Genomic DNA, 27,755 nt, shown 5'->3' on the forward strand with positions numbered 1-27,755 from the left:
TTTTGTTTTTGAATGACAACAAATCCCAAAGAAACTCACGATTAAATAATCCGCCCAGTCAGCTGTTAGCCCCTGTCCAAACTGAGGACATGCGTCTTTAAAAACCTGTCACATATACAGAGCACAGTGAGTAATTTCCTTCAACAGTTGTGCAGTAAATCCTGCATTTGCTGGGAAACATTTTTAGCCGTGAACTTGGTTTGTGAGTCATATCTGGCACAGGAACAGTGTTAATTTAAAATAAACTACAGTTAATGTTAGTTCATGTTGTACGAACTGTGAAGTCTGAGGAAATTTTGTGATTCTTAGATAAACAGATAAAACTGACTCCACGCGTCTGCTTCAACTTGAGCTCATCCGGAGGCTGTTTGGCTCCATCACACAGAGAGAAGAAAAAAAAAACCTGGAGAACGAGACGAGAAAGAAGTGGAGTTCCTGGAGAGTCGGAGTGTGAGTTTTCACACGAAGCTTAGAAATACAAATAACTGTGTAAGTCACTTTGGCTTTTGGGGGCAGAGTAAACACAGGATGCTCAACCACACATCTGCACAAATGACACCAGGAAAGTATTTTGCCTTCAGTCTGAACAAACTGTGAAATAGCGAGGCACTGCAGTCAGGGAGTAAACACGTTTGGTGGAGCAGTGGTGAGTATTTATAGCAGCGGGACAGTGAGACACCGGAGGCACAGAGGAACGAGCTCCGCCAGGCGTCAGCTACAAGACGGTACTTGATAAAAGGATGAATTCATTGGTTTTTGTTTCTTGGTGGGATTAGTTGAACAGCAGAATATCACCAGCCTTATCCCCAAACCTCCTCTGATTAATTTTTTTTTTTTTTTTTAATGAGCGATGGCACAACTGTTCTGATGTTACTGGTTCTCATCAACAGCCACAGCTGCTTGGCCAGAATAAATCAGCACCTAAAATCAGCAGAGGTAATTAGACACACACACACACACACACACACGCACGCACACTTTGTACACAACTGACAAACACACACTCACAAATGCATGCATACAAACAAAGCTCATACACACACAGTAAGCACGATGAGTTCATAAACTCTCATGTGGTCAGGAATGTGAATGTCATTGGCAAAGTGTGGAACTGTGACGTCTGTTTTTTCCTTCATTGGTTTCATGGCTTCAATCTGAATTTGAATCTGAAGCAGATACGATTAAAACAAAGCTACGTCTTCTTCACTCCTCTCAAACCGGCAGCTCTTTACCTCTAATCATCTCGTTAATCTCTCCCTCTCTCTCTCTCTTTTGTGCAGAGTGACGGTGCATTAGTGTTTTGCATGAGCTGAACAGTCTTTCTTACAGCGAGGTCTTTCTCAAAAAACAGCCTATACCCTGCGCAGTTCACTACTTTGTGGTTTGAAACAAAGTAGAACCACATGAGTACAGTGTCTGTTGAGATGTGTCCCCCCCTGGAGATGCGGAGGAGTGAGATGATGGCTGTGGGCAGTTTAGCTCCGGGGCAGGAGGCCCTTCTTGTAGGCCACCAGGCCGGCTGCGGCAGCAGCAGAGAGGAAGGTGGAGATTCCCATGAACTTGAGGAAACCACCGACTGAAGGCAAGTTCCTCTCCCAGAAGGTGGTGACAAAGGGGAGAGCTGGAACCTCCTGTTCAGAGGAAGGTGGAGGAGGTTACATCTATAGCTGTGTCTCAACATCTGAGTTTCATTAATATGTAGAAAGATTTAGCTCACCACACACTGAGGCTCCGGCTGCCAGATCTGACTCTGGTGGATTTTACCCATCGCACACATGACCTGTGACAGAACACACCGTGTGAGTCAGTCAGGACACACAACATCAAGGTGTCGGCCATTTATTTCAACATGACACGCGTTTCAGTTTGGCTCTGCTCGTGTGATTCTCTGGATCCAGTCTGCAGACGTCCCTCAGCTCACAGCAGAGGTAAAGGACAGTCTGCAGACCGTCCCTCAGCTCACAGCAGAGGTAAAGGACGGTCTGCAGACCGTCCCTCAGCTCACAGCAGAGGTAAAGGACGGTCTGCAGACCGTCCCTCAGCTCACAGCTGAGCTAAAGGACGGTCTGAAGACCGTCCCTCAGCTCACAGCTGAGCTAAAGGACGGTCTGAAGACCGTCCCTCAGCTCACAGCAGAGCTAAAGGACGGTCTGAAGACCGTCCCTCAGCTCACAGCAGAGGTAAAGGACGGTCTGCAGACCGTCCCTCAGCTCACAGCAGAGGTAAAGGACGGTCTGCAGACCGTCCCTCAGCTCACAGCTGAGCTAAAGGACGGTCTGCAGACCGTCCCTCAGCTCACAGCTGAGCTAAAGGACGGTCTGCAGACCGTCCCTCAGCTCACAGCTGAGCTAAAGGACGGTCTGCAGACCGTCCCTCAGCTCACAGCTGAGCTAAAGGACGGTCTGCAGACCGTCCCTCAGCTCACAGCTGAGCTAAAGGACGGTCTGCAGACTGTCCCTCAGCTCACAGCTGAGCTAAAGGAGTGAGTGACAGCGGTCATGGGCAGGAATGATTTGACATTACATGTAACTGTAAAACAACTTCCACGGTGAAGCTACACCTGCAGCACTGAGGCAAATTAGCTGTTTCATCAGCATCATCAGGAGCAGGTGGAGGTGCTGGGAGACACCAGTCAGACTAACTCTGCCCCTCTGTGTTGTAAACGTGTTGTAAACGTGTTGTAAACGTGATGTAAACGTGTTGTAAACGTGTTGGAAACGTGTTGTAAATGTGAGTGGGTCTCCTGGTTTGTGGCAGAGCAGTGCTTTGAGCCCCTCTGTGCTCTGACCTCTCTGGCTGCCCTCTCTCCAGCCTGAACTGCCCCCTCCATGTATCCGCTCCATTCTGTGGCCGTCTCTGTGCCTGCGAAATACAACCTGCCCACCGGCTCCCTCAGCACCCTGAGGACAGAGAAGGCAGAGAACATGTGAGGTTACAGAGTTTCAGCTCAGTTATAAGGTTTCAAACTAGGCCTTCTCAGATGTTTGCCACTGACCACAACCACCCTATATATATATATATATATATATATATATATATATATATATATATATATATATATATATATATATATATATATATATATGGGGTGGTTGTGGTGAAACCTTATATATATATAAATATATATATATAGAGAGAGAGAGAGAGAGAGAGAGAGAGAATGTGTGTGAGAGAGAGAGGAGAGAGAGACTTACTTGCCATACTGGGTAAGGATTCCTGGGGGGAAATAGGCTGTGTAGCAGCCCCCAGAGTATTCCTCCTCACACCAGTTCTTCTCCTCATAATGCACCGGCTAGAAAAACACGAGCGAGACATGAGAACGGTTCAACGTGTGACTATGTGTCTGCTACAGCTGTGGATCCAAAGTGGATCCTGTGGCCTTGAGGGCAGCTGAACAGAGCCACAGACGTGTTTGAGGTTAACTGCATCATATGTTCTGTTCTGTTTAAACACATCGAAACAGATGAAATAAGTAACTGATCATTTAGCAGATAAACCACCTGTTAAATATACAGTAATGTCAAAGTCACACAAAACGATTTCCCTCGTTTTTCATGTAAATGGAGATCTCTCACATTCAGAGCCTCCTCTGAGCCCAGCACTCTGGAGTAGATCTCACAGATCCTCTTCAGTCTAAAAACAGCAAGACGAGAGTTTGGATTAAACCGATGCTGCAGCTTGTGAGAGCATTAATGTGTTCATCGGCACCACATTAACCCACCTCTCCTCTTTGGTTAGACCTGCCAGTTTTCTACACTTGCGAGCAAGAATGAATCTGGAGGAGCAGGAAATAGAAAATAAAATAGTGAACCAGCTCATGAAAAGACCCAAACAATGAATGCTGTTTGAATGTTGGGGAAGCAGTGAGAGACAGACAACACGTTGCTGCTTCTGTGTTTTTGTTTTGTCTTGTTGTGGGATTTGTTGTCCACGGTTTGGAAACACTGAACTGTCTGAACTGGCCGGAGCTCTGTATTCACCCCATAATAGCAGGTACAGTCCCATCAGGCTTTGTGTCATCCAGTGTCAGGCCAATGGGAGCGCCTTCCTCCTCAATCACCATACTGCCACAGTAACCTGGACACACACAACATAAATTCATGTAAATAACTTGTTTTTTTATCTTAATGAATATGTGTTTTCAGTGCTCTCTGAATCAGCCAGTAGGGCTTCAGGTGTCATCACAGGTAAAACACTGAACTCTACCAAACCAAACCTGTGTTTGGGGATTTGGAGGATAAACACACTTTGGTGTGAGGAAACAGTTAATGATTAAACCAAAGATTTGGCTTTTCAGCAGTTTACAGAAAAATGGGCTGATAACATTTAGAATGAGTCAAAATTTAAAACGGATGGTTTGATAAAAACTCAAATTGAATCTGCCTAAAAAGAAAAGATCTCTGATGTGGTATCTTAGCATTACATTTGGAAACAGGACCAGCTTTAAGTTAAAGCAAAACACTTTGTTTAGTACTGTTCTTCAGATTAACAGTCCAGAAAGAGATTCTTCAGTAAAACTAAAAAAAAAAAAAAGATTTTTTTTAAATGGACACTTTTAGCTCATTAAAATCGTTTGTTTTTATCTTTGGAACATGAACTTATCTGAACTTATCTTAAATAATCTTTAAATTCCTTCAGTCGTATACCACAGCATCCCTCTGCCCCTCTCTCCCACTTCCTTCATACCCTTTTTCCTCCAGAAGTTCTCTCTGTAGTAAACCATGCACTTGATGACGGAGCCCATGGGGACGCGGTGGATCAGCTGGTTCCTCAGCGGCGGCAGCTCAGGGTTAAAGTGCATCTTCAGATTCAGACCAGGAGGGGTTGCCACAATCACATACTTGGCCTGAGACACAGACACACACACACATAAAGAAGAGAGAGGACACAAACACAGAGGACAGAACGACGTGAGCTGCATCACATGGCAGCAGGTTGCCAAGCAACCAGTGGATGGCAGCAGAGAACAACACAGCTGCAGTGTGTGATTCAGTGTGATGGTGGAAGATGTTTTTTCAGGTCAGTTTCTTCTTCACTGTAAATCTGATGCATCTCTGCAGTGTTTCACTTTGAACTACTTTATATACTGTTGGCTCCACTGGTTCCCAGTGTAGGGGTGGGCTCCCTCTGGAGGGTCACAAGATAAATCTGAGCAGATTTACAGATCTGGATTTTTTTTTTTTTTTTTACTTTTCTCTGACCAAACCTTTTTTGTGAACAGTTTTTTAAATGAAGCCAAATGAGAAGTTTAATGGAGAAACATCTGAAACATGGCTAGGACACACAACCACTGGTTTAATCTTTAAGAATGAGTAATATGTTATATGTTTTTAAATCTTATTTACTACAGCCATCAAATAAATGTAGTGGAATAGGAGAATAAAGTAGAATAAAATAGAATTACCCAAGTAAAGTCTGAGTACCTCAAATGATACAGTACAGTACTTGAGTAAGTGCGGCTGTAGCAGAGTCCTGATGCTGCTTTAATGGTTACCATGTAAGTCTGTTTGTCCAACGTCTCCACCGCCACCATATCTCCGGTCTGGTCGATTCTGTAGACCGGAGACTGTAGCTTCACTCGCTCGCCCAGCTCCTTGGCCATGCACTCACTGATCTGACTGGAGCCGCCCACGAACTTCCTCTCCTGCAGAGGTGGACGAAGAGAGCAGGCGTCAGTCACCGAGGAGGCCACACCAACGTGAGCGTAAAGCAGAGAGCACAGATGCAGCGAGACCGGAGGGATCCATCTGAGCTTTTTATGTTCTACTTGCAGGACGGCCTCAGTTTATACTGTGTAAAGCTGCTTCAATCCGGTCTCTGCAATCTGCTCTCAGACTACAGGGGAAATGTGTGTGCAAAGCTCAGGGTAGCCACTGCTGAATGACAGAGAGGACCGAGGGGGTGGAGAGAGATTAAGTGCTGCCAAAGCTCTTGTACACAAAATTAAATAGACAGTGACCTTTTCCATATGGTTAGTGTCAACGTCTCTCTGCTCTCCCTGATCAGAAACACATGGTGTACATTCCACTGTGGCATTTGGACGAATTCGCCAGTCGCCGGAAAATGATGAGCTAAATAAACTTAAATCGGTTCTGGCAACGCCGCAGATGAGCAGATGAGTCTGTGCTTGTCTCGTTTGATTAAAGACAATATTTATTTGTTCAGTTTCAGTAGAAAGTGGCTCTGAGAGTGAGGAATACCCAGTGTGTAAATTACACCTTATACAACTCTCTCCTTTAAACAAAATATCAAATGACTGTTTATGTGTATGTACAGTAAACACAGCCCTGCATGCACCGGTGTGCATGTTTGAAAGGTCTCACAAACGGGAAATGACAATAGAGCTGGCTGTTTATCTAAACACAATCCCATTCCTCAGTGACTATGGCAACAGGGCCACTGAGCTTTAGAAAGCACGGCAGCAGAACGTTCCTTCCAAGAAACAGCTTTTGTCAGGCTCATAGTTATGCTGGGCTGGTAAATGCATTAGGGCTGATTGCACTGATGCCCGACCCCCTGCTTTGCATGAGTAAATGCATCTCTGTGGGCTACAGCGAGCTTAAGGCCTGCACCACTTCTTGGAAAGCCTCTTCTGCACTGGCCTCTGTCCCTGCTCAGACAGAGAGCTCCCACATTTTACAGCCAATTTCCTGGAAACTTTCACTCAACTTTCAGAATTTCTTGAAAATTTGCTGCTTTTAAGCTGTAAATTACAACACAGGCCTCTGCAGTTTGGTTCTAATTATAAAGGAAAAGGAGAAAGTGTGGGAATAAGTTTAGATATTACACACACACACACACACACACACACACACGTTCAGACCTACCTGTCCTCCATTCGTGGTGGAGAAGATCCTCATGGTTCCCCCGCACTGTTTCACATACCAGAGGAACCACAGAGCCGACACCTCGTGGGGTTCAGAGGTCACGTTCACGTTGACAAACAGCGTGGCGAAGCGACGAACAGTGCTTGGAAACAGGAAGAAGGATCAAGAGTTTGAACGTCCCAAACATCGTGTATGAGATGTTACACAAGCATTTGAATGACAAACCTTTATTTATTCTGCCAGTTTATAACATCTGACAGTGAACAATCAAAGTGCACTGTGTTAAAGACTCCTTTGTTATCCTTCTTTCCCAAGAAAGTTAAAATACAAGATTTGCATAATTTATGCTCAATTATTGGATGCGTATGAATTGGACCAGTTGAATCAGAGGAAGGGAAACACATGCATTACTCCAGTGAAGGACACCTGATCCCACTGAACCAGAAAATATGATTTAGTTATTTGTAAAGCAGCACATTGCGTGGCCATGGTCCCAGAGACGTGGTGGCAGAAACAGTGATCTGTTACCTGGTCCAGCAGATTTTTTCAAAGAGCTCCTGCATGGTCATCTTGTCCCACTCCTCAGCGTGGGGAGCTCTCCAAGGAGCCTCTTTAGGAATCTGAGACACAGGAAGGAGGACGAGTGAGAGACGAACATTTAGCAAAGGTGAGACACAAAGAGTGGAAAGCAAAAGTAATCAGCGAAGGTGACTCCTGCTTTACCTCCTTGCCCATCTCGTCCATTGTCCTCCACAGGTTGTTGAAGTCCAACAAGACGATGGGGTTCCACATGGGAGGGAAGGAGCCTTTGAACGGGTAGGACCTTCCCTGTTGAGGACACATTAAAACATCTTATACAATGATATGACAAAATATCCATCCATCCATTTTATCCGTTTTTAAATTTGAACCCTCTGGGATCCAGGTTTAGCTTGGTTCAGGATCCAGGTTAGGCTTAATACATTTTTGTAAGTAAAGTTATGATAATATCAATAAAACACACTCAGTGTTTTCAGCGATGAACAGACAAAACTCAGAGGGTTAATCCAGCTTTATATTTGTTATAGCACTAAATGAAAAACATGGTCATCTCTGAGGTTCCTGAGAATTGTTCATAGTTACAGAGCTGAACTCTGAAAACAGGGGAAACTTTATTAGCTGTGGCAGATTCAAAGTAAAAATATTGGTACTGGCTTCTGAAAACCCCGATGGGTCGACCTCAAGCTGACCTCCAGTGTGCTCAGTCAGAATGACTGTGAACAATTTTCAAAGGGGCATTAGACAGTAGAGCGCCAGACTGGTATATCGCCAGTTGTGCAATGTTTTATGACTGATTCACAGATTCAGAGTCAGCAGTTGTGATAAGAGCGTCCACTGCGTCGTTTCCACGGCTGGACTATTGCTCCATTTCTCAACCACACACCTGATTCACAGATGTAGAGCGAGCTGCTGGTTTCACAGGGATCGTAGTTACTTACGTCAACTCTCTGGCAGATTACATGTTAAACTCTGTCACAAGAGTGTTTGGTGTTTCCAGGAACTGACTTTAGTTAAAGATCAGTGTTTCTGGCAGGGGGAGAGGACCAGAACAAGGCAGAGGAGGAGGAGGACGTGACGGAGAAGAAAGAATCCAGAAACTCAGATACACGTGAAGCAGAAACCTACAGGACAGCATAAATGTTTTAAATCCTTAAAGATCATCATCTATAAAACTGTTTGTCATTTATAGGTTACACTGTCCCAGCTGCAACGTCTTTTACATTGAAAAATGAAATTTAACCAACAGGAACCCAGGTCATAAGAACCTTTTTGGAACCTTTGCCATTGTTTGGATTCACTGTCCTGTTCTTTATTTCAGCTGTGATCAACATTGTGAGCCGTAACGACACTGCCTGCTGGAGTCTTCATATGTCTACACCCTCTCTGCGCCACAACACCATGTCCAAGTGGAAGATTCCTACTGGTGGAACATGACTAGAAAAGCACTGTGAGATCTGATTCATGATGAAGGCTCAATGCTGAACCAGGAGGTCGTTTTTAGGTCAAACTCGTCCATGCCATGATAATAAAAGCATTTTAACAACACAAAGACAGTGACTGGGATTCTGATTCAACAAAGCGCTTGTGTTTTTTAAAGATCACTTTTTGTTGCCTCCTTGAAATCACCTCTGAGCTGTGGGAACAGTCTCTGTCCATTCATGCATGTGTGTTGTTGTAACCGTGCAGTCTCTCTGGCGTAACATCATTGACATTTAGATTGACAAGTAAATTTGTTTTAACCTCCATTAAACTCCAGCCTCCCCTGGATGGTTACATACAGCGCAGCCTCACAGTGGATCACTGTTCTGCTGTGGCTGCAGGCCCAGAACACAGGCTTTGTGGGATCACTCTCACACACTGTTGTATTGGATCACGCTGCACCAGTATTGAGCCAATAACGGCCTTTTACTATATCCAGTATCTCATTTTGACTTGTCATGATATTTGCTGCCATTTAGCGGAGATTCTCTCCGGACCACAGCTACATAAACAGTAAAGTATATGTGTTTTATACATGCTACTGTGTCTATGAAATTCTGGTTTAATACTGAAAGATGTCTCTTTTTACACAAAGTATATATATATATATATATTTTATAAAAAGTTTGGAATATTTCCACGTGATGTCTTAATGAAACCATAAAAACACGGAGCCTCGTGTCTGAACGCTTCGCTCAGGTTGAATCAGCAGACAGAATATAAATGCATGACGTACACTGTGAAGGGTAAATAAATATTTTAACAAACAGACACGAGAAGCAGATCAGCGCAAGCTTCAAAGCAAATCCATTAAAATGCCAAACATCTTTTGGCTTTGTGACCCTGATGAGAGTAAGATATCTGAAAACAAATGGTGAATAAATCATGGTGTGCTGCTAAACTGCATGTTTGAAAGTTTTACCTTAAGGAAACCTCAGGACAAAGGAGATTTTAAAAGTAAAGACTCAAATGTTTCAGAAGTTTAGGTACAAAAACCCCCAAAACGTCAATTTTAAATTGAACCGTTTCTTAAACAGGCCCCAAAGAAACCACTTAAAGACGTGACTGTTGTATAAAAATAACATGGTGCAGAGATTTACTGTCAGCACTGCTCCACTTCTCTGGGATCTGAAAAGCATAAAAGTATCTTGGAAAGACAGAGATACAGATTCCTGCATCAAATCTGCTGGTGAAGGGAGCAGAGTTTCATTCACTGGTAAAGCAGGAAGACAAAACAGTAGAACGAGTCTGACCAAGACCAAGATCAATCAACCAGGTCACCTACACTGACAAGTATTAATATAAAACCCATAGAGAACCCTTGTTCCTGCTACAGTGAAGCTAACAGTGCAGTGAGGGCTCAGGTCCATCACCCTGTGTTAGTCTGTAGGTAAACAAAAAAAAAACTGACATTCTGACAGTTAATAACAACCATAGACTATAAAACATGGACGCAGCACCCGTGACGTCACCAATTGGTTTCGGGGAGTCGGTTCTGTGACCAAACCATGGGCATTTGAGCTGCGCCATCTTGGATTTTAGTGGGACTGTACTTTCCATATTTGACGAAGAGGCGGTTACTCTATGGTTCAGCCGGCCGAGAACCAGGCCACTTAGCTCGGAGCAATATTTAATATTTACCGGCTTTCACCGCTGCCTCCATCCACTATCCACTTACAGTTAAAGCAGCACACAAACAACAGCAGCCGCTGACTGACGGAGCTGCTCTGTCCATGCAATGTCGGACTTTTTAAACAGAAACATGAGACCAAATAAAACTGTAGCCTAGTATTCACACAATAAACGGACTCTGAGAGCACGGAACACACCGCAGCAGCGTTCCTAACATTAGCTGCTCCGGTCCTCTATCTGTATCAGCAGCGACCAGAAATCGGCAATGAAGTCATAAGCTAGCGGCTAAATATGCTAATACATGCTAATTAGTGCAAACATCCAGGTAAAATAGTGAGAAATTTACTTACCGAAAAAACGACGGTCGGATAGTACAGTCCACACTACAACAAGCCATACTGTCACAGAAACCTATCCGAACATTGGCAAACAAACACGGACACTGCAGCCCCTGTCAACCGCTGGAGGCAGCCGGAGGCCTCTGGATGTAGCCGCCTAGCCCAGCCGATGCTTTAGCAAAGAGCTAACTGCCAGTGCCTGTCTATGGGACCCGCCCCCCACTGTGTTCACGGAGGTGGAAACTATCAACAGAGACCAAAAACAAGAAATGTACCAGGCTGTAAATATGTTATTTAGGCTGTAAAGTTGGCTATTTTAACATGGGGGTCAATGGAGAATTGCTCACTTCTGGAGCCAGCCCCCAGCGGCAGCCGAGAAACTGCAGCTTTTTGAACGTGGAAGTGATCCTCACTGCTGACACCTACAACTGTCCCCTTCATTACAACCAGGTAGATATGACAACCAGACCATCAACAGCAATGACAACACACACGCACAACCATAAAGCTTTTCCTCTTACACTGACACCTACAGGCCTGATGCTCTAACCCTAACCCTGCAGTTATTTATCAATCTGATGTTAGTTTTATTTCACAACTAATCTCTGACCAGGGTCCAGACCGAGACAGAGGACGAAGCGTCTCACAACAACCCTAACCCACTGCCGTGCACAAAAATGTCAGTTGCTGCAGAACAACAGGTCTGTCACCATGGCGACGCCAGCGAAGTGAACACAGAAGGAGGAGTGCAGAGGAGGGGAGGAGGAGAGGGAGAGGAGAGGATGCAGGGCAGCATCTGTGTCCACATCAGTGAGCAGCGAGTCGGCTTCACTCAGAGGATCAACCACACACTTCATGTAGACACAGGTCACTGTTCACTAACACGTTCAATACATCAGCTTTATAAGGTGATAAAACACCTATTATCTATAATCTATTGTGGCTCTTGTGGATTATATGTTTGCTCACAAAATTGATTTTCAATATGTTTTTGATTCTGATTGGATCTAAAAGCTAAAGTTTGTTTCTTCACCTTAAGAAATACTTTAAACAAATGTGAAAATAATAAAAACGAGTGTACTGAAGTTCACTGACTCCAATGAGGACACGGTTATAAATCTAATCTCTTTTTCATTTTAGATAACAGCCCATATGAAAAGAGAGGGAGAAGGACTTAGGTTCTATGGGACAACTTCTTTCCTTATCTGTAAATATTAACATGTTAAGAATAACTGTAGTTAGGATTTAAACAATCATCGGCCGTTTCTCTCTGCGGTTCGGTGAACGTGCAAACGTACACGACGTCCACGCTGCTGGAGGAGCCATGGGACGATCCAACGCTCTTTCTCAATCTCTGATAACTGGGGATAGTATTTAATCACAGTCTGTTTCCCCATCTCTGATAGTGATGCCTCATTAATAAATCCTGTGCTGAGAGCTGCAGCTGCCTGTTAGGCAGTAGTTTGCTGATAAGGGAAGCCTGCACTGGCCTTTAGGATTACAATCTGCCACAGAAAAGCTGATTAGCTACGCGGCTTGCTTGAAAGCTAGCCCTAATTACACAATGGCTTGGCACACATGCTGCTTTACTATCACTCTGGCTCCCGTCGTGTGAAGTAATGTGGACCCTATCATGCAGGTTAGGTCAATGTAAATTTCAGCCCACATGTGCACGTGTGCAGTGAAAAACTTTTCCATGCTGGGTCTGTTTAGAGCTCATTTGTCTAAGTAGCTTCTTGGCTAATCCAAAGCCACCTACAACCAAAACCCAGTGGAGTGATACTCACAGCAGCAACGGTTTGAGTCCTTCTGTGCTGCTGATGAGGGGAAAGGTAAATACTGAACTTAGGAAGACTACTGTCCACTGCTTCACACTTTATAAACTGGATTAACTACAGAGGATTTTATGACTCGAATGTTGCGTCAACTGTTGGTTTTGGTCTTTTAATGAAGCAAGAAAAAGATGAAAGAAGAATATCACCAGCCTTAATCTTTAATTGGAAACGGTCTCTGAGCATCGTGGTGGAAATTCACTATTTTTGCAGAGTCAGCTGAGGGAGCAGTGACACCAGAAACACACCTCCTCTCACCACAGCACACGTATGTTTGCACAAATACATCACTGCACAAAGACACACTGTCTGAGCAGCTTTTGATTAGGCACAATGCCATGGCAACCAGCCAGGAAGCTACGAGTGGCGCTAGCGTGTGTGTGTGTGTGTGTGTGAGTCAGGGTCTTTGAGTGGATCTTACAGAGATAGTAGCTAGGGAGACACACTCTACACTGTGTGAGCTCCCTCACACAGCGTGGATGGATTCAGAGCTCACACAGTGCTTCTCAGCACCAGGGCTGTCCAATCAGGTGCTTTACCAAACCAAAGATTTATTTTCGAGCTGCCGTCTGCGCCAGTTGTGTCACGATGGTGACATTTCAGTTGTGTCAACAGCACATCGGTGCGAAGGACACGGCGGTGAGACGAGCAGCACATTGAAGATTATGAAACCATGTTTCTGTGTGGATTCATATACAGCAACATCTTTAAATGGGCAGAAGAAATATCAAGCAAAGCAAAACTGAGAGTTACTGTGTTATTAAGCAATGACTCACTCTTAACCTGATCAGAGCACACAGGTCTGTCTGTGCTTCCTTAAGATCTGATATCCTGTCTTTCTGCGTCCATTCAGTCCCAGAGAAGGACAGGAAGTGCTGCATTTGGATGAGGCTAAATGATGTTCATTTTATAGTCTACCTTCTACTGTATCACGACCTTCAGGTTAAGCTTTTTATAAAAATGTCTGTTGTAAACGATAAAACGATCAGGAGATGGAAATAACTGTTATTAAACAGTTAAAATCTGCTCTGAAAAGAAGTGAATACATCGCTGACTGTTACTGATCAGTGAAAATGCATCAGGCCAGCAGTGGTCGACAGAACACTCACCACACACGAGCTTTCATTTGAATCACTTCCTCAGCAGATGGAGTTTGCCCAGTTGTGAAATTTTTATATCAACTGCTGTTTCCAAGGTTAAGAATTAACTTTCAGTGTCAAGTGAAGAGTCAGTGTTAAGTAAATCTTTTTAAATTTTAAAAGATGGAAATGGATCAACTGTTATCGGCTCTGCTCACCTCTACACCACAAAGAACATTTTGAGCACTAGTTACGTCTAATGGCAACTTTCCAGATTATCATTAACCAATTATGGTTCTGCAAATTGACCACAGGTGGATTTCAGGCCACTGGGTCCAAAACTCAGTAACTTCCACCAGTGGAAATCCCTTCAGTGGGAGTCTGGAAGCAGCTGCCAGTGTTTACTGTTTACCTGATAATCAGTGAGAGGCCTCTGCTCTCTCTCTCTGAACCAGCGTCTTGTGTTGCAGGAAATCAAATTTTTGACCTTTATAATTTTCAGTTTGTTGATAAATTCTTTGAATTGACTTCAGATTCATGAGGAAGCGTTTTGTTTGTAGGAGATTTTTCCAACTTTTCTGGCATGTGAACGGGGTGGTGGCTGCACACAAAGAGGTTTCTATATAAATCAGTGAAAGTGTGTTTATATGTGTGACCTTGTGTCCACAACCCCCCCGGGCCAGAAGCTCAAAGTCCATCTCTGAAGTTCAGATTTATTGACTTGAACACAGCATATGTTGAGATAAGCACTCTCTGTCCCAACTCCACACACACACACACACACACACGGAAAGTTGGCAGCCCAGTGATTTACAGTCGGCGGTTTGACCAGGGTAGATGGCAGCAACGGCAAATCAAATCAGGTAGAGGAACACAACTGTGTTAAGGACAGCGGTGCGTCCCCACTAATGAGATATGGAGCAAAGAACAACATGAACAAAGGAAGATGGCCTCGGCGTCTCTTTCCTCCTTCCTCCTTTGTTTGCTTTGGTTGTCCTTTCAACCACTCAGAGAAAAGAGAAACTTCATTACAGAAACCCCTCAGGCAAAGATTAGCATCTCCAGTCACTGATGCTGGAGAGGAGAGGAGAGGGGCGGCTAGCAGCTCAGCAGATATGTCGGAAGTCACGGGAAGGACACAGCGCTCGGCTCTCTCCTCTGTGTTACCTCGGGTTTCTCTGCACCACGGGAAAGAGTCAGAGCAGCAGCGCTAACGTAGCTGTTGATCAGAGGCTGAAGGCTGAATCACACTTCCACAGCAGATTGTACAGCTCATCGGTCCTGTCTTCAGCTGTCAGTCACCGCAATTAAACTCAGCTGCCGCTTCTAATTATTAGCAGTCAGCCAGAGTAACAGCGTATGAAGGCTGATTCCCGTGGCAGGTGTGGGGAAGCCTGAGTTTGGTGTAGCTACAGCAACACACCTGGGATATGAGTGAAGGCTGCAGTTTGTGGTGGCGTTTCCATTATTTTGTCAAACCTCCAAAAAAACGATTTCACACAGTTAAATCCAGTTTCAATGAAAACTGAACATTATAACCAACATGAAGGGAGGTTTTGTTGCACGGCCGTTGTATTAGACTGCATTAGTTTTCACTGTGTTCACTGAAGGTTCTACTGAAAAACCAGACAAACTTGTTGTAGGCCAGAGGAACTAGCTCTCAGCATTTTAAATGGTTGATAAATATTTATACTGGACAGTGTCTCTGGCTCAGGATTCCTGTGTAGTTTTATGGAAACGGTCAAACTTACGTCAGACTGAAGGACAGACGCATTCAACACGTCTGGTTCTGCCTGCACAGATCTGACATCAGCCAAAGCTCAGAGCACATCCTAAAAACCACACACAGGCGTCGGGACACTCACATGGACGTAATGCACCAGGTTCTCCTGCTCGTTGACCTTGTAAGTCTTTATGTTGTATTCTCTGGCCAATCGGAGGATGCGGTTCTGAGTTGGTCCAACGTAAGCCCCGCCCAGGTCAACCCACTTCGTCTCCTTATTCTGAAAAAGCAAACAAAAACACACAATGTAACATCAAAAAGATGAACTTTTACATTACAGATATCTCACAGCTTAGTTTCAGCAATGACAGCTTAGCTAGCACAGGCTAACAACTGTCTGTATGCTAATACAAAGATCTTCTCATTATTTAAAAACTCTCCCCTCTAATCGCAGCATGCGCCGTTTGTCCTGGTCTTACCCGCACAGTGAAGGTGCGACCACCGACACGATCCCTGGCCTCCAGCACTACAGGGTTCAGTCCGTGGGCCTTTAACAGCTTGGCCGCACTTAACCCTGCAGACACAGAGAAACATGGAGGTGAGTAAGGGCACGTACTTTAGACTTAATCCCCTTTGTAGTGTTCACGCAATAAAGACGCACACGACTGTCAAACTTTATGACTGAACGGTGTCGTGCCACGCCTTTCTTGAAAGAAGCATTTCATCATGTCTTTGTGAGGCCTTCCTGATCGGGTAACTTTCAGATACATTAGATGGATGAAGGGGATTATGTGGAAACTCTGAGCAGAACGAAGAAATTCAAAACTGGATTTTTGTGTAAAAGCAAATCCTGTTTCTCTTCTAATAGTCAGACGTCTCGGTTTGAACTTGGTTTGCACAGGTCCCTCTTGAAAAGGGATTAAATGAAGGATTAAATACCTCACATTTGCCTTTTGAATGACTTGGCTGGAAACTGAGAGAGCTATGGGAAAGACTGGAGAGCGTGGGGGGGCAAAGGGGGGGGTGGGAAACACTTCACCAGTCAGCTGACCCGCTGATCATGTGAGGGAGAAGGGGAAAAGAGAGGGCACAGCAAAGAGACGTTCACACCGACGCACACACACGTAGAATCCCTTGCATCCACACAGCTTTTCACACACTGACCTCTCTGCCCTGAATTTACACAGACAGAGTGATTTATGTGACAGAGCTGAATTCATCCTAAACTGACCCAGAGTCTGAAAGTCAAACAATTTAATCTGCAGCTTTCATCATCAGGTTTCTCAGCAGTGTGCTCTTTAGCCTCTGCATGCTGTTGGCTCCACACATCACTGCATTGTGGGAGTTGTAGTTCGCATCTTGCTTCAGGTTTTTTTTCTACACAAGCTTATATCTGTGACTTTAATCAAAGAGCTGAATAATTTCTAACAATACTTTGATGATGATCTGAAGTCAGGTTTCTGTGCCATGAAAAACGCACCCAGACCAAAAGTACCCAGAGGTTTATGGATGTCCGTATACTTCTGGACATCAGCGTTCAGCATCAGTGTTTCAGGTCTGTAACTTAGCCAAGATTAATAAATGCAGAGCAACCTCAGCAGGTGTCCACATCTGTACAAATGTTGTTTCTGGCTTTTGCCCTAAATTCCCTTCTTGTTTGCCATCTTCACCCTCTTACTGCGTCCATCCAAATCCTGCTAAGCCCTACTGAGGCCGGCAGGGTTTGTATTAGCTTAAACATAGCTTGTCTTGCATTACCCATCTTCAGCCTTCCCTCCCTGTGCAAACACACCCAGCCTTCCAGGCTTTGCAGATAGCATTAGCACTAACCAGAGGAGGCTCACAAATCTTCCCTCATTAAATTGATGCTATTACCTGCGCCCGGCTCAAAAGGTCAGTCTCTATCTTGGAAAACAAAGAGCATCTGTCTGCATCTTTTGTTTATGCCTACAGCAATCACTGCAAAAAGTAGCTTCCTGTTTGGATTTTGCTTTGATCGGAGGTCTTGTTTGGATTAATTCAGCTTTCGTATGAATATGACCGATAGATCAGTGTAAAGCCATCATCACTTCAAAGGACTCACACTGAGCTTTCCCCTGTTGTTTACCTCCATTTCCCCACTGTGAAACAAAGAAGAGGAATGAACTGTGCTGCTGGGAAAACAGACAAACAGAGACTGTTCCCGAACTCAACTTCAGCGGAGAGCACAGACAGTGAGGCCCATTGAAATTCAACTCGTGCAGGAGGGAGACCGAAAGAGCCAAAGAAAGAAAGAAGTAAAAAAAAAAAAAGATTTTGTTCATGAACCCAGGGATTTCTGTTTGGGGAAAAGGAAAATGTGTGAAGGTAAGAACCAAGCCATGGCTTTAAGTATCAATCTGTCATAGGGTCTGTTTACAGAGAGAGAGATTTATACACTGAACAAACATCTGCAGGCCTGAAGCAGCTGAGGGAGTAACTGCAGACCACACACCTACAGACAACAACATGCTCCAGCTGCAGCAGGCACATCTGCTCACAGAGGCATTCACCAGAAGCCTCATACTAACTTCAATTTAACTTATATTTCATATTAACTTAGGTATTTTTGCACAGGGCCTGTGGATTTCAACAGCCATAACATATACCAAACAGTTCATTATGGGTCAATGTTCATATGAGTATTTTCCTTGAAAACAGACAAACTATCCTTTAAAAAACCCTAAATTTATCCATTCTACCCCCAGCCATGATGAATCTGCCTGAAGGGATCACAAACAGAGAAAGGTCAGCCAGTCTTTGGTGTAAACCATGAAGAATCAACGAGAGAGAACACAAATTTCTCCTCCTCCTCCTCCTCCCACTGTCCCCACTCGGAGCCAGATTTCCTATGCTGTTAGAGGCTTTCTGCACCTAAAGACATGCTTGATATTTATCAAACAGACGCAGCCGCCTTGAAGCTCAGTCCTCCTGTCATCTGAGGCGCAGCTGGTGTGCATTAAGCTCTCCATCTCCCTCCTTTGTGCATATGCATTTAAGGAGGGATCAGACAAGAGCAGGGAGGAGATATGATAAGTGAGGTTGATTGCACTGTGGCTCAGCGGTGAGCACGGCCCAAAACTCTCAGCCTGTGAAAAGCAGGTGTAAATCTGTGCAGGTATATTAGACATTAAGTTGTTGCGGGAACTGAACTGACCTGTGCTGAGAGTGAACACCGATCAGAGAAGAGACGGAGGCTTTTGACTCGTGTCCTCATTAGACATGAAGTTCACTGAGCCGCTCACGCTGCACCTCTTGTGTCCGTTTTATATCATTCCCCGTCTTTCATTTCTGTTGAGGTGCGTTTAATGATTTGTCACTGAATTCGTTTTACAGCCTTCCTGCAGGTGACGGTTATTCATTCTCAAACATGTTTCCTCAGGTGGAGCCGAGTTGCATCCATTGGAAATGCTGTACCTTCACTGACGAGTATTTCTATAACATTTTTACCACTTTCCGATTCTTTTTCTCAGGTGGCTGATCTAAGACGAATCACACCCTGCTGCTGCCTTATTTACAGTATCTGAAGTTAAAAGACACAAAGAATGAGCACACAATGTTTGGTGCTGTAATGTAAGTAAATCTGTCTCCTTCTCCTACAGTTGTCCTCCCATCTCTCTGCTTAGACTCTCCTCTCGTCTCTTCTCTCGTTATGTCTCCCCCGCTCCTGATTCCCCACCACTGCTCCTCTCCCCCACAGCACCTCGGGGGTCTGGCTGACCTAATTGTCTGGTCCCTCTGGGATGTTTGAGAGGAAAAAAAAAATAAAAAAATCAAACTGCGTTGTCTTCAGTTTTATTGGCCACAGACTTGAATGTACAGTTTTCAAAAACACTGTTATTTATGTGTTTGACCTGCAGGCACTCGATAACCTGGACCCAGACTGTGGAGCTTTTTGTGCAGATCCACACAGTGCAGTAAATGCTGCTATGCAGAACACACACAGATGAACGAGTGTGAATCACTATTTCTATTCATTTTGAAAAAACAAAAAAGAAAATCTTCTTTCATTATATAATTATATAACAGCTTTTGTAAAGTTTTCTTTAAAAAATATATATATATACTGTATATAATAATTACATATATTACAATAATTATGGTATTGTCTAATACTTAATTGGACGTTTGGCTGCATAATATTCTCAAAGTGCAATGAAACTATTCATTAAGTCAGTCTAACATCTGATGCCGTGCTCAGTTGTAGTTGACTAATGTGCGTGAACTTGTTACCGTAGAGACGGAGGTTACACAACCTCTGAACTTACAAAGAGCACTACACCTCTGAGGAGCGGCAGAAACGTCCTTCCATCTATGAGGATAGCAACTCAAACTGGTCCTCACAAAGACAGGAGTACAAGCACACACACACACACATGCACAAACACACACACACACACACACACACACACACACTCCTTTTCATCCTCTGCCCTCTGTGCTGGAAAAAGAGATAGGGACAGACACAGTTTCCTTGACAACAGTCTTTGTTAAGATGGAGCCACTTGGCAGGAACAAACTGCATTTGTATACTCTGTGTGTGTGTGTGTGCGTGTGTGTTTAGAAATCCCCGTCTCCCACCGTTTCTGGACTGAGTCTGTGCCGTATTTGTATAATTCAACATAAATACACACAGAATCACACCAATCACTCAGATACACACACACACACACACACACACACACACACACACACACACACACACACACACACACACACACACACAAACACAAACACACACACACTCCAAAAGCATCCATACACAAAGTTCTGCTGTTTTACACTATAGGTACAAAACAGAGCAACGCAGATTTATATTTATCTTATATTATTATTTATACTATTATTATTTATACTATTGGTGTTGTTTAGAAAAATCCTACAAAAAAATTACACAAGTGAGGAGATGAATGTGACATAATGAATAGGAGCATATATAAAGTGCATTCTGTGTGAATGTGCATGTGTGTGTTTGTCCACATGTGTCAGTTTTGTCACAGACTGACAACCTGTCCAGGGCGTATCCCTCCTCTCACCCAGTGAATGCTGGGAAACGGGACAGGCTCTGGATACGATATGACTCCTGTTACCTGATCATCTACCAAGCTAAGACACTAAACTCATGGTCCTGACCACAGGACATCTTGGTGTTTGTTTGTTGTTAATGGCGTTGTGAATAAGTTTCTGTAAGAACAATGTGTCTAACCATAAATGTTCAACATCGCTGTCCGTCCTCTGTCCATTTCCTGTTTCTGCCTTTATCTCCTCGCCGCTGCGTTCCCTCTGTTTTCCCTCGTCTCTCGCCTCGTTCTACCTCTGGCTTTCCACCTGTCATTCGTCCTTTCACTCACAATTGCCCTTGCCATCTTTTGTCCCCCCGTGTTTCCCAGTTGTAACAGCCTAAACCACATTAGCAGGCCTCAGTGAGGGCAGATGAGAGCTGACGTGCTCCCTCAGCCCAGAATCTCTCACCAGTGTCTGTCCCCACGTCACATCCACAGCTGGACACATGCAGAGTTTGTTCATGGTGAACATGCTCACTGACATCACTCTGATGTCTGTATGCTAAATATGAGACAGGTGGATTTCCCAAAATGTCAAATTAAAGGACGGTAGTTTTATCACTGTATGATGCAGATGATTGACTGAATTTCATGTTTTCACATGGCGAACGTGTATCTCCTGTCTAACAGTATCAGACTTTCTGCCTCAAACACTCCCTAAGCTGTCATTTCACTGACTTCACTTTCTCAGGAACTGAAAATGTAAATAAAACATGATTCTTCTTGTTCTGAGAGACGAGTCACTTTATGCTTCTCATGTCTGGAAAGTGTTTAATAAAACACAAACGTGTCTCAACAAACCATTTGACAACTGCTGCTCTGCCTTCTCAAAGGATTCTGCACCATGTCAGAGTCTGACATTTTATTTTCTTTGAAAACTTACTCCGATCTGTGTGTGTCTGTGCGTGTCTGTGCCTCAGCAAAGTGTCCTCTTCAGAGGGACACAAACAAAAAATTCAATAGCAGCTGAGTGACAAGTGAGCCACTTGAATCAGGGCCCTAAAAGGCTCCATATTGATCCGGAGGGGGAGAAATTTACAAGACACGCAGCAATCACATTTCCCCCGTCTCATGTTCTCGGCACTGAGACGCTGATTGGCTGTTTACAGGCAACAAGCAGAGCAGCAATATTGACAAGCAATTACATGATAGCTTGAAATTCAGACAGACAGAAGAGAAAGAGCAGACAGGAGAGTAATACGAGAAACTCGCCAGCTTACCTTGAAGGATCAGTGAATATTTTATAAAGATGAAAGCTGCTTTAATTGTTGATTTGACTCTTGGTTTATGATTACCTGTGGGCTTAATTAACTGTCTGACATTTTGGGAAAAACGCAAATGCAACAATTTGGTACGAACCCACCATAAATCAATAAACTGTTAATTTTACATATACATCAGGTGGTGGTGGATAAACAAGTGTCACTACTTACAAAAAAAAGGAAAAACTAATTAAAAGCAGTGGTCAGATGTGAGTCAGAGTTTAAGGGATCTAAGCAGGAAAAGCGTGGGATGGCAGAGTGGGTGGGTGGACTTCCTGGGAGGGGTGTAACAAGGACCTGGCACCAGGCCTGGCACAGCGGCATTTCTCTGCAAGGAAGCAAAGGAGTGTATTTCTCAAACTTTAAAATGATAAACATCAGGACGCCACCCACCTGGAAAGGTGGCGCCCTCAAAGTAACTGTGGCGAATCATTTTCGTGTTACACTTCACCTTCATGCAAACACCGAGTACAGCTCACAGAAAGACGAACAACCCGCCCGACAAACACTGGACAGCAAAGGAAAACAGACACACTCACACGCAGCACCTGCCTCAGATCCCTCACTTCTAATGTCACAGGTAGAGATGAGTCCTTCTCCAGTTGTGCAAACATCCACAGGCCACATGTGTTTCTCTCACAATCAGTGTCATCATTTGTAAAATGAACACAGCTGAGATTACAGCTGCACATTTCCCACAGCTTTACCTGCCCCACACAGGGCAAACACAGAGGCGCAGGCACGCAGAAAATGACATATGGAAACACACACGAGCTGTCCATCTGATGATTATATCTGGCAGCTCAGCCGACGGCTTCTCTTGTTTGCACAGCTGGACAGAGAAAGTGGTGTTCTAGGATTGCGCCCATGTTGATGGAAATAAGACCGGCTGTCAGAGGAGGTAAGGGTTCACGCTGCCTGAGGAACATTCAGATACGACGTGGAGTCCAACAGTTTATCGTGCGGACTCAACGCCCGAGTCTCCTTGAACGATAAAATGAGACGGAGCAGAGAGCACGAGCTACGTCGGCAGACCGACGCCCAAACGCCCTGCGGCTTTTAAGACTATCAAAGAAGAAGAAGAAGAAAAAGGTCAAGAAATCATGGCACAGTTCTCAGGATTCAGTGGTCGTCCTGGTTTCTGTGGACTCATCGCTCAGCTCTCACACACTCTTTTTACAGTGAATGTATGAGCATGTATGTGTGTACGCTGGCACATACATGTAGGTCAGAGCTGTTGTTCTTGGTTTTTACCCAGCTCTGTTTTACAAGAAGAGTGGAGCACATCAGGCACACTGGTACTGAGACATGGACACGTAAACACACATTAAGACATGGACACGTAAACACACATTAAGACATGGATACGTAAACACACATTAAGACATGGACACGTAAACACACATTAAGACATGGACACGTAAACACACATTAAGACATGGACACGTAAACACACACGTCACTGTTGTTTGCAGTCATTTAGACTCAGGGAACCTCACAGATGAACATTTTCATACTACCTCATCTACCTTTTTTTTTTTTTTTAAATAAAAATATCAACTATAGCCATTTTAAGAAATAATCCAAAATTAACAATATGGATGCGCCAGCATGTGCTCAGAAGAACTATCAGCTGTTACTCACAGGTATGGCTAAGCCAAACACATCCAACCAACCCACAACAGCCTAAACACAGACATACAGCTTCCAGTCAGACTGGTCTCCATGCTGTGTGTAGGTCTGCCACCTGTGACTTTTTCACCATATAAACATCAGTGAATAAACACCACGATAGATCCCACTCTGTGAGAACACACGCTGATGAACCGTGCTCGAACAACCACTGTGTTCAAACACAAGCTGCTCGGTGATCGAGGAGTTAAACAATCAGCCACACTTCTCTGGATGAAAGACAAATCATTTTCCAAACCACTGTATCTGCTGTGAATGAGGGATTAATATCATCACAGCACATTACAGGTGAACTCGCCTTCGGTTTTACGTCAAAACCAAGTAGCAGCTGATCCGGTAAAAACCCGTCCGATCCCCTGACTGCTCAGGTCAGTCGTCCCGTTAGACCCGTATTTAGTGATGATCTTTGAACAAAGAGTTGAAGTCATGGCATCACTTCCTGTCTTGCCTCTGTTCCACTACCTCCAGTAACTCAAGGCAGTCCTTCACTCTGCTCTTCTTTCATTGGTCTGTCTGAAAAATGAAGCGTTGTTTTCAGGTTGTGCTTTTGGTTCACGAATGTTTTCCTGTTTTCACTCATTTGGAAAAACAGACATGAAAAACATCGTCATGAGAACTGACCCGTAATTTCTACTGAGCGTGTTGTAATTTTATAGTCATTTAACTTAACTGCCGACTCTGAACGGGTGTGAAGTCGAGGAATCCAGCAGAGTCAACAGGCCCTCGGCCTCTCAGTCTACTCCTCAGTTTAATGCTGATAAAGACATCAGACTCAGGAGCAACACGTCCACTAAACCACTTACTCTTCACACTGTGTTTCTCTGTTTTCACATCCATCTAAAGTTCCCTCTTTATGGTCCTAACAAATACTCATTTCCCTTTCTCTCTTCCCCAATTCCGCTCTTTCTGTCTCATTCCTCTTTTCTTTCTGTCCCAGTTTGTCTCATTATGCTTCCCACATTCACAGCTGCTGAGACTAAACAAGAGGAAGTGGTTCCCTCCTTCTCTTCCCTATTATTTCTGTTTTCCGCTCCTCTGTCTCTCGTCCCCCTCCCCCCTCCTCTTCCCGTCTCTTCCTCGGCATCCTCTCTGCTGCTGGTTTGATAACACGCTGTCACAAGTGTTTTATTTTTTTCTCAGAAAGTGCTGCCTGCCCCTCGAGGGTCTCGGTCCTGCTGGTGGGCGGCAGGCAGGCAGGAAAATGACAACTGCATTCGAAGGCAAAAGGAGAAACACACATCTCAGGAGAGAGGGAGGGAGGGAGGGAGGGAAAACAGCACTGCCTCTCCTGCTTGTTTCATCTGTCCTTTGATTGGACAGTGATTGTTATATGTGGACCTCAGTGCAAACCAGTAAAGGGCAGCAGGATAAACAAATGGTGTAATTACAAGACCCTAATGTGACACAGGGTGGGAGAAAGCCATGGGGGGGGGGGGGGGGGGTGTTTGCCAGTGTTATTACATTAACTGTTTTGCTGAAGCATTTGTTTTGTGCTTTGACTGGTATTTGAACTGACACTGACCTAAATTCTTCAGTGTCTAACAGACAGACGGATGTGCCCGCAGACAAACAGTCGATTGAACTGTCAGTCGAACAGAGAGGGGACAGCGGTAAGGCAGGGGGAGCAGAAAGGGCAGAGGCTCAGTCACTGCCAGGCCGAACCACCATCAGTCACCACAGCAAGCTGACAGGCATTTAAATCCTCCTGCTGCACCTAAAAGTCGGACTGTTCATCTGCTGCAGCGTCACAGTGCTTTAAACGACGTGCAGCTGCAGAAACACACAGACGAGCCAGGGACAGCGGAGACACGTCAGTCACACGACGCCACGCGTTTCAATCCAAATCTCCAGGTCTGTTCTGTCCACCACACGAAATCCTGCTCAGATTTAAAGCTACAACTAATGAGATAACACACAAATAAACACATTAAGGGAGGAACAATACTCCACCTCACCCCACCCCCAAAGGCCCGTCCACACAGGAAATAAAATGTTACCTAACAAGACCAGTCTGCTTCAAAGGAAGCTGCAGAACCTTTGGTATTTCCACAAGGAAGCAGAAAAAACAAGTGTTTCCCTGCGAGGACTTTCTATTTTTTCCTGTGTATTATTATTATTATTATTATTATTATTATTACGTTATTATCATTATCGTTGTTGTTACAGTTAACATGGGAGCGATGCAGCCACCATAATTAGCTTATATGCTGGAGTAAGTGGGGGGTAGCGGGGGGGGGGGGGCAGCGTCTGCAGCCTTTACATCAGGAACATCAGCCACTGACAGTGGAGGAAATGCAGCGGAACCAGGTGTGATTGTTCACGTGCACACACACACACAAACAAAAACATGTGGCCAAATTTATGACAAACATGTTTAAAACAAACAGGTGAAGTCACGTGTCTGCCTTATGGAGGCAAGCGATAATAATTTATGAGGACCCCCCCCCCCTCTCACTCACACACACACTCACTCACTCACTCACTCACACACACACACACACACACACACACACACACACACACACACACACACACACACCTTCCTCTTATGCAATACAAAGTGTGCTCTGGCTGATTAGCCGTTACTTAGCAGGCGCTGCGGTGGAGATACAGCGGTGGACAGGGACAGAGGCAGCCTCACGGAAGAGACGGGGACGCGGAGACACTGGATTGCACACCTTGAAGAAGAAAAACCCGCGTTCTGCCAAATAAAAGTCTCTATAATTCTCAGCTGACTGCAGAACCGGCTCCGGACAGCGGCCGTGCCACTTCTCGGCAACAATATACGAGGGATTCTTGTGCAACAGTTGTCCGGTCACCTTACACAAGGCGCATCAGACAGCTACAGGCGCTGCGCGGTGCTTAAGCGTCAATTTATCTCCACGGTTTGTCTCCGCCAAACCACGCGGAGCTAAATAAAGTTTAGCGATGTGGCTCTTACCTGATATGCCGCCACCGATCACTATAACATCGTAGGTGTTGCTGGGTGCAGTCATGGTGCTGTCTTTCTCGTCTGTCCCTCCCCCGCTCTGCCGTGTCCGCTCGCCGCTGAACGCAGGGCGCACGGAGGAGCGCATCTGTATTAAAAGCTCCGGCCAGGCCCACTCCCTGCAGACTCCGCCCCCCGATAGTAGAGCAGCGCGCTGCCTTGTTGCACAGGGCGGATAATTAGGCCTGATGGATCTGCGGAGACTTTGCTTTTTACCTGGTTTACGTGCAGTATCGAAACGTTCAGGACGCGGACTTCGCTCCTGATCAAGGTCTCCTCTTATCAATGAAACTGCATCCGGCTTTTGGCTGCGCGCATCAAAGGACCTAACTTTGTTCAGCTGCTGAAACCCGTTCAATTCATGACGTTACCGTATTTTAAATACTAAGCAAATCTGTTAAACTTCATTTAAAAAGTTGATCCCAGTTTTTCCCCCTCCGCCTCCGAGCTCTGGTTCTCAATCACCTAACCTCTGCAATAAAGACGGAGTAAATAAAAGATACCCTCTGCATGAATGAATGAATGTTCCCTGTACTCAGAGTCACAGTCACGGTCTCACCATGCGACTGACGTGGTGACGGCCGTTTCTTCTGCTTTGCCTCTGCTCAGTACTTTGCTCCTAAAGCCTCCAGACTCTGAGGCTCTGAACTTGACTGACATGTTATTTTCTGGTATAATTTCCTCCTGGCCGTGGACTGGTCTCACATTTGTATTCTTTAGTTTCTGTTGCCCTCCTGTGGTTGGTCGGTCACCTGTGGCCCAGAGCTGATCTTTGCTCAGACTGCGTGGCCTGCATGTAGCTTGGATCATTTCTGCAAAGCACTGAGAAATTCCAGCGTCTGATGGTGAAGCTCCGCTTGTGAGCTGTTGGAGATGAAGTCATCCCACTGTCCGAGACTAACGAGGGTCCAGAAACTAATGGCGTGCATGAGTTTCTCAGGTGGAGTCACACCTGTAGAGGCCCCACAGAGTCTGTATGCTGCTGACTTGGTTGATTTATTACCCAAACACTTGTTTTATTCTTTGGTTCTTGTTGTAAAATTACCTGTAATCACTGACTCAGTTTGCTGCCTCTGTGCGTCTCAGCTGATCAGCTGTAGAGGGTCTAACATAAGATGTGATTTGCAAGCATGTTTCCACTGCAGATTTTCAGGTGGGCTGACACTAAACGAAGGGCCCCCTAGTGGGTTAATCTGACCACAATTGTGATTAATCCTAATCCTCATGATCTAATTTATGGAATAAGCTACTAAAGTCCCACGCTAGCACATCCCCGTCCTT

The 27,755-nt window shown here is 44.8% G+C and overlaps 1 protein-coding gene across 1 annotated transcript; it reads right to left on the minus strand.

The window, feature by feature from the left end:
• Positions 1–26,541, minus strand: mao (monoamine oxidase). The gene is made up of 15 exons (XM_041056745.1): positions 26,427–26,541; positions 15,930–16,024; positions 15,593–15,730; positions 7,551–7,655; positions 7,356–7,447; positions 6,828–6,969; positions 5,495–5,644; positions 4,687–4,846; positions 3,981–4,077; positions 3,722–3,775; positions 3,576–3,633; positions 3,195–3,292; positions 2,789–2,900; positions 1,718–1,780; positions 1–1,631 (listed from the first exon to the last, which is right to left on the minus strand). Exons 1-15 carry the CDS (start codon positions 26,479–26,481, stop codon positions 1,476–1,478), a joined length of 1,575 nt encoding a protein of 524 aa, XP_040912679.1. The 5' UTR covers positions 26,482–26,541; the 3' UTR covers positions 1–1,475.
• Positions 26,542–27,755: the final 1,214 nt, after the last annotated feature.

The sequence above is a fragment of the Toxotes jaculatrix genome, chromosome 15, assembly GCF_017976425.1.
Source record: "Toxotes jaculatrix isolate fToxJac2 chromosome 15, fToxJac2.pri, whole genome shotgun sequence".
In the NCBI taxonomy this organism is placed as follows: domain Eukaryota; kingdom Metazoa; phylum Chordata; class Actinopteri; family Toxotidae; genus Toxotes; species Toxotes jaculatrix.